Consider the following 12,500-nt stretch of genomic DNA (forward strand, 5'->3'; position numbering starts at 1 on the left):
CAGTGCGAGTGCCCGGCGCGGCCGAGGGCGGCCCTCGAGGGGCGCGAGAGCCCCGAGGAGCGGGCGGCCCCGCAAGATGGCTGAAAAACAAGTTGACGTTCCGAAGCGAAATGTCAAGGCGTCGGAAGGGGCGCGGGGGCGGCCCGACGGCGCCGCACGCGGGGCCACGGCGCCCGCCCGAGGGGGCGAGGCGGCCGAGGGCGCAGACGGAGGCGCTGACGAGGCGGCGGCGCCGAGGCTGCGGCCGGGAGGGGCGCCGCCCGCGGGACCTCTCCTGCGGCGCCCTCGGCCGCCCAGCGAAGGGCGTCCGGGCGGCGGGCGCGGCGGGCGTGGCGCGAGGAAGGGCGTGGTGGGCAGGGCTCCCCCTCGGGAGGCCTGCGGGAGCGCCCTTCGGGATTCGGGCGCGAGGGAGGGGCGGCTTCCGTGCCCGAGAGGGATCCTTCCCGGGAGTGCCAAGGAGGTGCCGGGTCTGTGCTGACGCTCAGTGCGGCTCGAGTGCCAGGCAAGCAGTGTCAGGGAGTGTCAAGGTGACTGGCAGCTGACTGGTGACAGCAGGGTTCCTGGTGACTGGCAGGGCATTCTGTCACGGCCTTACACGCCCTCTTGGTGGCCAAACTGATGGATTTATGTCTGCGAATGAATTTCACGGATTACCCCATGCAAACTGTCGTTAATGTGAAGAGTATCATGTCGTCCAATTGTGTTCGCCAAAGGTTTCTGAGTGAAGGAATGGAGTGCTGGTGCCGGAGGCCATTTTTCCCGTTTCCTTGTTATGACTCGCCTTTCAAGCATCTCCATGAGTCGTGTCGTTTCCTTACCTAGAAGGTCGCTTAAGGGTTGCACCACTTTAAGAATTATTGATAAGCCTACAGTATCAGCTGCATAGGTCTTCAAACACTTGTCATCCTAAATCATGTTAGAGGGTTGTTAGCCTTTACCGGAGTGCCGAGGGAGCGTAGGCTGTGGGGCCCCTTTGAGAACCGAAGTAAACGTATTGCGTATGGAGGGATTTTTAAGCCTTTTTGTTTTGTGATTTTTTTCCTGATAATTCATCAACATTTAGTGCCAGTCTAAGCTCTGTAATACTCGGATGTGTGTAAATATTTGCTTGTGTTCAAGTGCAGTGTACTACTTTTCTGAACAAGTATCTTGTCCTTTCATATGTAGATTATTTTTTAACTGAGATTTGATTTGATTTGATCTTGATTTGTCTGAGTCACATCTAAAACAGTAACCTGTGTTTACTGTTTAACCAAATTTATATCCTGCAGTCTACACTTGTCCTATGATTGTTTGTTATTAGAACACTACAAAGGGTAAGAGCAAAGGTCCAGTGTTTGAGTGGTGCTCGTGTTTCATCTCCATGCGGTGTGCTGAAGTATTTTGTTCATCTTGGAATTTACATTTTATTATATCGGTGTCGTTACTCTGACCTGTCATTGACAGTTTTGATTTGATAGAACGAGAAGCACATAGAATCATAGATAAGCAACCTTTTATACACTTCCAGGTTAATTCTTTCCAATACGGATGTACTCGCCAGAGAATTAATCTTCAACTCCACATCACAAAATTTATTTGCCAATCTAAGTTGCCGTGATTGGGTGTGTCCGAAGGGAGGGTTGATGGGGGGTTCTGCCCCCCTGACATCCCCCAGAAAACATTGTCTTCCCCTTGTTGGGCAAGGCAGGAAAGAGATGAAACATGGGAGCACTGAGTGAACTTAGGCCCTGGGCGGTGCTTTTTGTGATACTTTTCCTTCATTGTTTGTGTCTGCAGGTTATTTCTTGTAGAAATGACTACAGCTTTTAGTCCTATACAAGAACAGTTTTCAATTTGCTCTACCTTAGTGCATCCATATTGTAAAGATAAACCCATTTTAGACATAGTGATTGATTTCTTTTAAATTGCTCAAATGGTTTCATTAATGCCTCTTGTAAATTCATATTTTACAAGTGTTGTTCAAGGATATTTTGAAATTCATGAGGTGTAAGTATGATGGACCTATCACTTACAGGGACTGGAAGAAGTTGCTGTGATCATCCTCGCACCAAGTCATTTGGAATTCAATTTCGGCTGTTTCATGCATTTTATACATTTTCGAAAAAAAATCAGGGCTTGCTCAATGGCACAGTAATAGTGCCACATTCACTTTGTAGCTTTTAGTATTTGGCTGTCTTGGGTAATGCTCAGTATATGAAAGAGAGAAATGGTAATTGGAAGGGGCAAAATCCCGGCTAGGGAAATAAAATAGAGGTCAGGAAAGTTTTAGGTTCGTGTGGTGATCTATGTGTTTAGGGCGGGGTTCATTTGTTCATTTCAGTTCGGAACTTCGTCTGATGAGTGTAGTCATTGTAAACTTTAACCATGCGCCAAACCCTTGAATGGCCCATGTTTGCACCCAGCTCAGGAGGCAAGAAAGTTTTCACTGTTGCCGAATAATACCAGTGATGGGCAGGGAATGGGGACGTGTGGATCGCTCTTCACAATCTTCCTATTTTGCTATTTCCAAGGCTGAATTGTTGAACATTGGCTGTGTACTTAGATGTTGTATCTTCTGTAGTATGTTCCCTTGCCCTTTCCCCTGTCAATGATTGGAGAACTTGAAATCTCTAATTTACAGTGATGAGATTGTTGCCTAAATTGATAATTTTTGGACCTAAACATAAAATGAGAGTGATTGGTCAAAGGTCAGTTAAGCTTTGCAGTGATTGATTAATGTTCAAGACCAAGTATGAATGTCAGAAATAAGGTGGCTATTGTGTTCGGGTATAGTAGATGCAGCAAACTTTTTTTCTTTCTTTTTTCTTTTCTTTTCTTTACAGTATCTCACTATTTTACAAAGGCAAACATTCTGGCAAAAATACATTATTCCGAGATGCATACCCACAATTTAATTTGAAAATAAAATATCGATTCGTCTCTAAAGTGATTATTGATCATTGCACCACTCCCACTACACATGCACATCTTGCTCATTATATAATGTATTCTTCCCTGGGGCAGTAGATGGAAAAAGTCATAGAGTTTGCTTTGATAAATTTAAGACTGTCCTAAAAAGTGTTTGCTCCAAAATTACAGTAGAATTTGTCATTGAATCGGTCTATAGACTGTCCTTAGTGATTTTTATTATAACTTGCACTGTTACCACCTTTCAAAGTTGGCACTTAACTAGAACTAATATTTACATGTTGATAGACCCAATGATAATCCGGTGTAGTAATGAAATAAAATAAATTTGCAATGAGTCTCAGCTATGACTATGATAGTACTTAGCCAAAATTTTTCATATGTACACTTTTGCACTTAAGCTTGTCATTGTGTCAGCTGAGAAGTGCACAGTGCCATTTTCTTGTCTTTCATCTCCTCTCACCTCTCCCTACTTGAGTAACTGACCTTGTCTTTTGGTGGGTATAGATGAGTAATGACAGCCTCTAGTGTGGGTGTCATTTGTCATGTTTGAAATTTGATAGATTTTCTTTGTTTCAAGGATGTTATAATTTGCTTAATTGCTTGTCATATCTTTTGATTTTGATGGCTTGTATTTTCTCTTAATTTCAATAATGAATGAAAGGACAAATGTTGCTCATAAAACTTGTATCAGTTCATCATCTGACAGTAACCTAGCTAAGTCACCAAGGAAGCCTACAAAGTTTTATCTTGCCGGAATATGAGTTTCTTTGGCTTTTATTGCCGAATGACACCTATGGCTGGCTCACTGGTGCTTTGGAGGCACTAGTAATATAACTAATTTATGTATTATATCACTTCTTATTTAATTCACCAAACATGCATTTTAATTTTTGAATAGTTTAAGTACTTGTATTATAGTATTACTGCTATTTACTTTTTTCCATGGGTATAATAGAACACATGAAAACTCATTTGAAATAATCTTGTAAAAAGGATTCATACCAATAGGATAGTACCCTCTTGAAAATAAGTGATCACTCCATCAACTAGTCCTGTCAACAAAACATGACACAGAACGTTTCTATCCCACGAAACGAAAAGTTGACCCAATCACCCTGGCAGTGTGTAGGGTCAATTTTAGTTTTTTGTGAGATTTGTTGCACACAGATGGCTCAAGAAGTGTTTAGCCACCAAGGAGTCAATTAGCAGGCCCTGGTGACCAAGCCTTCTTTCCCCATCCCTTGAATTTATGCAAAAGTTGTTTTATTTATTTTTTCTAATGTTGTTGATATCGAGATTTAGTGACTTACCATTTTTGCAAAGGCAAGGGGTAGATTAAATTTCAGTAGACAGGATAGTTTTTCTTCTATACTAAGTGGATTAATTTTCATGAAGCTTTGGGATATTTGTGCTGTGTAATATTTTCTAGTGTTCTGCTCATATCATCTATGTGGGGATTTTGTTGCTATGACTTTTCTTTTTCGGAGATAGCATGTGTCTGTGCTGCTTTGAAATACCAGTAGATTACATTTGCTGTCCAGATGCTCAGTACATCTCTTACAGTGTTGTATATAACATACTGGTTTTACTATGCACTTACACCTCACCACCTGTTGCTGGGACTGCAAAAAATGCATGCTGGTGCAAGATGAAAGGCAGGAAAGGACTAGATATATGTCCTGTTGTAACAGGGTTGCTGAAATCATAGAATGCTTAAGTAGATTATACCAGATTTTTCCCCTTTTGCTGGTAAACAAAAATGTACTGTGCATAGGGTTTAATCTAGCTTAGGCCCTCCTGGATCTCCTTGGTGCAGGTCACTCTGTGGTAATTCAGTCTGATCCTGTAAAGTTTTGTGCCGGGAATGGAAATGTACAAGTGTATTGAAATGAAAAGGTTTTAAGCTATGTGAGGATATCCAGTATATCTAAAATTGTATATAAATGAATTCATATTGTATTGCAGTTCATTCGTGCTTCTTCAATACTCTAATAATATTTGGTGCACTTGGATTTTTTTTAAGGAATTTTGGAAGCCAGAGCAACAATTTGTTTTGTTGTTGTGTTACCATTAAGCCCTAATCTGTCAGATCTGATGCCAGAGGATTACAACCCAAAAAAAAAAATTGTTGAAGCAAATTCCTTCAAAGACTTAGGTGTGGAAATAATGAATGTAGATCATGTTTCTGTAGTGTATTGTCATCTATTTGTGTACTCTAGCATTGGAATTGTTCAATAGCTATTAAAGGAATGGGGATTAGTGATGTGTGTATGTGAAAACAAGGCGAGTATTGTGAAAAGGTTCATTTCAACATAGAACAGGGCAAGGGTATGAAAATAGGATCAGAAAGCGTGTGTTTGTGGACTTGGCAGTTTCTAGGATAAATTTACTTAGCACTCTTTGTTATTGACAGTGACTTTATCATATTCCTTAGTTGGTAATGGATTTGAAGTTCTTCCATATACTTTCAAAAGGAGTGCCAAAAATTCTATATTGCAGACAGAGAGGTTTCTTCCAAGAAGTTGGTCTTTGTTTCAAAATTATGGAGGGGATCTAAGATTTACAAAATTTTGTTATTTGACAGAAGTTGCTATTAACAAATTTGTCGGTGGCATGTAATTATGATCTTCCAATAAAGGCGGCTGAGAGATGAGTTTTGAGGGTTGTATCTTTACAAGAATGACAAACAAGGCCAAAGAAAGTGAACAACAATTTTAATGTGACGGAAACAAAGCTCAACTACATGAACTTTTACCACATGGGCTCGGTGCTTCTTGGCAAACTTAGGTGCTGCCTGGCATTGATGATATGACAGCCATTAGTACTATTGTTGTTGATTGTGCCAGGATTGTTGATACTTGTAGGGAGAAATTTTCTATAGTGAGAGTTCGATTTGTAGGGTTTAGAGGTATACGGTCCAGTAGGCATAGGAGTTGACAGCATTTGCAGGTCAGTTATGCAACAGTTTATGGATAATGATTAACATTTTTTAAGATTTGGATTTGTTATTTTCCATTTTCCTATCAATCTGTATTACTGATGAAAAATGTAGAAAAGGTATGAATGAGAATGACATTTTCACAGTGCAAGATATGTATTTCATTGTTTTGAATACATCTCATGCGCTATGATGTTTATTCTCATCCGTATCTTTTTCTACATGTAATAGTATCACCAACATTCTCAGTTTATCCGATTTTAGGATTTTGACAAATTTGGAAGTTCCATAGATAATCCTCATTCCTGAGAATATTTGATGTATGGTTTCCTAACAAGATTATTTGTATAAAGGATATGCATTTTTAGATTTGGATTCTGTATCAACAGTGAAATCACCACATTGTAATCTTTGGCTTATGTTTGTTTTATAAGGATGGATGTAGTAACAAATTTGAGTTTTAACTATCATGAGACAAAAGGGGGGTTTATATTGATGAAGATACTTATTCTGGTTGTGTTGTATTGTAAGATGGTGACTAGCCATTGTCAGCAGAGCTTATGTAGGACCATGTTTCCCAGTAGTGAATTGGTAATGTTTCAGTTCAGATTCTTGACACGAGAAAAATGTGTGAAAATCTCTGTAATACACAATATTCAAGAATGTGATCTTGGCAAGAAGTTTGTAAATATTTTTTAAGTGTTATTAAGTCAAAATTTTAGTATGCATAATGTTCTCATTAGGTTGTCAGTCACATTATCATTCTATTTATCTATCTGTGTATATGGTAAAGTCCATGAAAATAACCTGTTGTAGTATATCCATGGTATAAGGCTGTATTCAGGGAAAATTCTGACCTGTGCCTGGGCATCTCTGATAAGTGAAAGATCTTCAAATATGCTTTTTAAAAATCTTATTTTATTAATATTCATTTTTAGTATGGGTACTTTTTAATAGCATTTCTTTCTGTGATTGTCCCAGTATTTCAGGGGAGAAGTTTAAAGAATAAATTACTCAAAGAATTTAAAAAAAGGAAAGATAAGACATTGTTAAAAGTGCCTCTTCTCTGGAAGATTGAGTCACATTAAAACAGCTGACAGGATGTGCTCTGCTTAGTCTTACCCTCCTGTGATAGTTAGTATACTCTCATACATTTGAGAAGAATGGATAGTCTTTGATATAATGGTACATTGCATAATATGGTTGGAAAAATAGTTAAATTCTGTGATAGATGATTTTGAAAGTCAGAGAAATATTCTGCTGTGTAATTTTCACCTTGAGGATAAGCTTGACATTAATATTCATGCCAGAAGTTTTTGAAATAGCTTTGCAAGAGTTAAGTCAGGGATAACGTCATTTTATATCCAAGGGTTTTGGGGTTCTCGTGCACAGCTTGAATAGTCTCTTGGTGCCATAAGGAACAGAATGATGTCACCAATTTGACAATTTGCTGGTTGTTGATCGAAGGGCTTGTATGTGCTGATAAAACGGCCTTATCTGATCTCTGTTGATAGGAATGAAATTTGAGGACCAGCACCGTAAAGAACCCTGATACACAGTTTATCGCTTATGATTGTTTGAATCATGAAAATGACCGACAATTAATTTTTGGTATGTTAACCATGTTCATAATTTCTAAAAAGATTTAGTGAGTCTCTATTTATGATTTGATATGGTGATAGTGTGTTGTGTTTCACTACCTTTTGTCTACTTCCCTCCTCTCCCTCCCCTTACCTAACCTTACCTTTACCTTTACCTTACCTTTACCTTGCCTTTACCTTACCTTACCTTTACCTTACCTTTACCTTACCTTTACCTTACCTTTACCTTACCTTTACCTTACCTTTACCTTTACCTTACCTTACCTTACATTACCTTTACCTTTACCTTTACCTTTACCTTACCTTACCTTACCTTACCTTACCTTACCTTACCTTACCTTACCTTACCTTACCTTACCTTACCTTACCTTACCTTTACCTTACCTTTACCTTACCTTTACCTTACCTTTACCATACCTTTACCATACCTTTACCATACCTTTACCATACCTTTACCTTACCTTACCTTACCTTACCTTACCTTACCTTACCTTACCTTACCTTAACTTACCTTTGGAACCAAATCTCAGCTGCAGTTGTGATGATAAAGTGAATGGTCAATGTACAAATAAATAAGAAGGGCAAAAGCAGGTCATTTGATGCTTGTCTCTCGTCTGCAGATGATGAGTCTAAGTCTATCCTTTTGCATCTGTATTTTTCCCTATCATGACTTTTTTTAGGCACGTCTCACGGCCAGCAATTCAGAAATCATTTTTGTGTTCTACCATTCGTGTAAATAACTGGTCTCACCCAGCTAAACCAAAGACTGTACGTGTTGTGTAAAAAAAATTGAGAGTGTGACTCGAGATTATCAAGTGAATTGCAATTGCTTATTTAGATTTTATGCAACTTGAAACTAGTCATGTCGTGATTTTGAAATTTCATCAAAACCGTGTTATTTATAGATTTTTATTTATTTGTTTATTTTTTTTTAAGCCGGATGAACTTGGCTGTGATATAGTAACTATCATAAGGAACACTAAATTGAATTGGACAGTTTTGTTTAGGAGATACTTTATTATTGTTAATATTATTATTATTATTATTATTATTATTATTATTATTATTATTAATGCATAGGCTGTATTACTGATTTATTTTTTTGCTCGCACTTGCAGTAATACAAATATACCACCTTAAATATCACCTGTTGCAAGGTCCTGCTAATACTTGGCTCATGGCATTATTGCAGTCAAGGCCATCATTTAGAGTATGTACACTTTCTGCTGATGCCTCATACATGCTGGAAAACCAATCTTCGTAATAAGAGGGAGAGAGAGAATGCCGCCACACCCTTTTCTGAGTTGCATTACCAAATTGACTTAGAAAGCATCCATACTATACCTCTCAGAAACAGTTGTGCATTTTATGTAGCATTTGTGTGTAAAAGATGAGTTCCATAACATTAGTTCTTTGTTGTTTTTTAATACTGTGCAAGAAAGTGTGGATACTACTGTGGGTGTTTATTTATATAGTTTTTATATCAAAAGAATATTATTTTTAAAATTAAAGTGTGTGGGGGGGGGGGGGGGCACATTTTTTTCTCGTAAGGAAAGACACTGGTTTTAACTTCTGTGAATTGTAAATATTTCTGAAAAAAGGAAACTGATTTTGTTAAGAAAGTAGTATGGAAATGGAAAAAGGAATTCTACAGAGAAAATAAGAGGGTAAAATTACATACCCAGAAATATAAGTAGAAGTAAAATAGGTATGGAAAATAGCCTTAAATAGTGGTTTAGTGGTTGTTCATGTAATTGCTAATTCTGCAGTGAAAAAACAGAGATTGAATTTTTTTCTTTTTGTCCTTTTTATTTACAAGATGCATGGTGCGCAGTGCATCATAGCCAATGAGAGCGCAAGTATGGCTTTTGGCAAGAATAGATACTCGTACTCTGATACGTATAGGTCCTTTAAAAATGCCTATAATTTGTTTCAAAAGCGATTAACAGATTTTGTATCCGTACCCTACCCACTTTATTTATTTATTTATTTTTCTGTTCTCTCTCAACAAACCATATGAAATTGTTATCTATGTGGTTAGGAAGTGGTTTTGCATTACCACTTCCTAACTGTACTTGTTATTTATAAACTAAAAAGCCCGTTTGCTGTGTATCTACAATGCTGATGGAAGCCTTTTGTCGTTTAATAGGAATGAGACAGCCCAAGTTCCCAGACTGTTGTTGGAAGTGAGCTTAACTTTGACCACTGTCCCAACAGGCTGCTGGGGAGCGTGAGAAATGCAGACCATTAAATGCGTAGTGGTGGGCGATGGAGCGGTGGGTAAGACCTGCCTCCTCATCTCCTACACGACAAACAAGTTCCCTTCAGAATACGTTCCCACAGTAAGTGCGACGGCCGTTGTTTGTTGATCCTGTTTTTTTGTTTATTTTTATTTATTTTTTTTGGATGTATTTATTTATGTACAGGGCTGGGCTTTAATTAGGGATGAATGTAATTGCAAATTGAATTAAGTTGATTATTTATAATAATGATATTACATCTTCCTACTCTCAAGGTATTCCAGAGAAGATATCTTTATATATGTGATATTTCTGATAAGGTATTTCATAGCCAGATCCACTGTGACTTTCAAAAGAAATGTGTATAGTTTATGGTTGATTAGTTGATTTATTTTTCTTGCCAGAAAGACAACTCGCATGTATCAGGTATTGCTTTCTTATGAAATTTGTTAGTATGACATATAACGCTACATAAGGTAGCTCTGCTGACCTTTTGCCGAATGGAATGGTATTCTTCAGATCAATAGTGTTGTCTTTTTTTAAAGGGGACTCCTAATTTGCTGCACTTGCAAATGCCTTTTTGTTTTTGTTGTAGGATAGGATAGTTGCTGGAAATACAAGAAGTGTGTGTTTATGTGGGAGGGAGAATGCTGTTCAAGGAACATGATGTGTTTTATTGACTCTTCCTCCTTTCACAGGTATTTGACAACTATGCTGTGACTGTTATGATAGGAGGGGAGCCATACACATTAGGCCTTTTTGATACAGCTGGTAAGTAACACAGGTTGTTGATTTTATTGTTATTATTTTTGTTACTGTTATAAGTAGAGCAACATTTTTTTTTTTTTTTTTTTATGTAAAGATTTATTTAAAGTTAAATAATCTCTTAATCTTTTAGTTTGGTTATATAGGAGGCCCTGCCCATTTTTGTTAGTGTCATAGACATGTTATTGTACTTCACATGATCACTTGACGTCTAACCCACAAGCTGATAACATCTCATACTAACAATTAATTGCACCATAAGAAAATACTTTGATATATTTGTGATAATTATTCCTCTATGCAATCATAAGTGTGCCAGTGGAAGAATATGAACTAAAAAACAGAGAGCAATTTTAAATGAGATATTAGATAAAATTGTTTTTTTTTTTTACTGCATTTTAGTTGTCACTTGCATTTACAACTACAAAATTGGTTCAAGGATGAAGTATGGTGCCTAAGGTGAAACATTATCATGATTGCCATGGTCAATGCAAACAAAGCAAAAACACTGGTACATCCAAGATCGTTTTCTTAATGAAGGAATTTGCAACCCAGTAGGCTGTTCATTCCCTCCCCACAATCACCTGACTGTATGACTAAGGACAAGACACAGTGTGGTACGACTACCATGTTTTTACAGAAGAAGAGAAAAACAATTATAATTTAGACTTTTTTTTACCAGATATGCCAGTTTTATTGTGATTGATGGGGCATGAGAAAAGGAAATAGGTGTTGATGAAAACTTAAGAAGAATCAAATCCTGTTCCTCAAGTTATTAGTTTGATTTTATGATTAGTTATCAAATGTGACACAACTCTCCTTGCTAGCCTGTTACCCATGTTTCAAGGGAAATGGCAAAACCAACTTTGAACTTTCCGATCATGTGTTAGTATTAATGTAATCAGCAGCGTGTTAGAAATATGATTATGAATTGATGTAAACGGTGACATTGAAGAAATTGTTGATCAAACTAAATCAGATATTGCTATTAATTATTAGTAGTGAAAAATAAAAGAAATCGTGATTAAATTACGGGATATAACAGGGCCTTCCATTTATCCAGATTGAATGGACTGTACCTTTATCTAGTTCTACAAAAGGTCATATGGCAAAGGTTGTCTCTCAAGGTGCAATATCTGGCAGACAAGTGATTGAGAATATATATGATGTGGATATGAATGATTTTATGCAGATATAACCTCACAAGAAAGCATTTAAAAATAAATGCATTGCTGGTGCTTCTTCATCCTCTCCTCCTTGTGTTCATTCAACAGAGCATTAATCCATTCACGGTTTTCCACGTAATGTGACGTATTTCATGAATTCCTTCAAGTGCCAGTCAAGCCTGATTCATAGTCCAAATGATTTTCATGGAAGTGTCTGGCATGTCTCCCCTGCTGGATCCTCACCAGTTGGAAGCTCTCCTGCTCATATGTGGCTAGCCAGCTGATGCTACAGTGTCACATTCACAGTGAATAACATGATGTGACTTTAACACGTTGATTTTTGTAGCCATAAATGAACTTAGTTCCTTTTTTTCATGATTTTTGACAATGCCAAGGAACAAAATGGGGTCTCAAACCAGAGCTGAACAAGAGGCATTGTCTGAATCCTAGTAAAACCAAGGAATTGATTGAGGGTTTCTGCTAACTGTTTTTCCTGAAAATCCTAAAATGGAAATGGTGTTCAGATTGAGTCTGATTAAATTTGAGTGTTGGTGTAAGGCCTATAACTTTCTTATTTTTGAATTAAAAACCTCTTTAACCCAATGGCGTCGGGTATAGAAAATTTAAAAAAAACTCTACGCTCTGGCGAACAGCGGCAGCGCGCCGACTCTGAGCGCGTGAATTCGGTACATCAAGCCGAATCATTGCCTCGGGGCGTTTTGGCGCGGCACCGCTGCGGACAGCCGCACGCCTCAAATCGGGCGTATTGTTATGACGGCGATAGCCGTGACCCGTCACCATTGGGTTAAGAAATAACCTAAAAAATATATTTGTCATATAAATGTGCCTTCTTTGACATAGACAGTGAAAATGTATA

At 37.9% G+C, this 12,500-nt stretch overlaps 1 protein-coding gene across 2 annotated transcripts in view; it reads left to right on the plus strand.

Annotated features, from left to right (window-relative positions):
- The window catches only part of LOC125037199 (cdc42 homolog), a 16,185-nt gene that overhangs the window by 238 nt on the left and 3,447 nt on the right, over positions 1–12,500 (plus strand). Inside the window, exons 2-3 of one of the 2 annotated variants that reach the window (XM_047630249.1) lie at positions 9,670–9,794; positions 10,391–10,463. In XM_047630249.1, coding sequence (XP_047486205.1) covers positions 9,690–9,794; positions 10,391–10,463 — 178 coding nt within the window. In that variant the 5' untranslated portion in view covers positions 9,670–9,689. Of the gene's footprint in view, positions 1–9,601; positions 9,795–10,390; positions 10,464–12,500 lie in introns of both variants that reach the window. The other variant, XM_047630248.1, reaches the window with a different exon arrangement.

This window comes from Penaeus chinensis, chromosome 22 (assembly GCF_019202785.1).
Source record: "Penaeus chinensis breed Huanghai No. 1 chromosome 22, ASM1920278v2, whole genome shotgun sequence".
In the NCBI taxonomy this organism is placed as follows: Eukaryota; Metazoa; Arthropoda; class Malacostraca; order Decapoda; family Penaeidae; genus Penaeus; species Penaeus chinensis.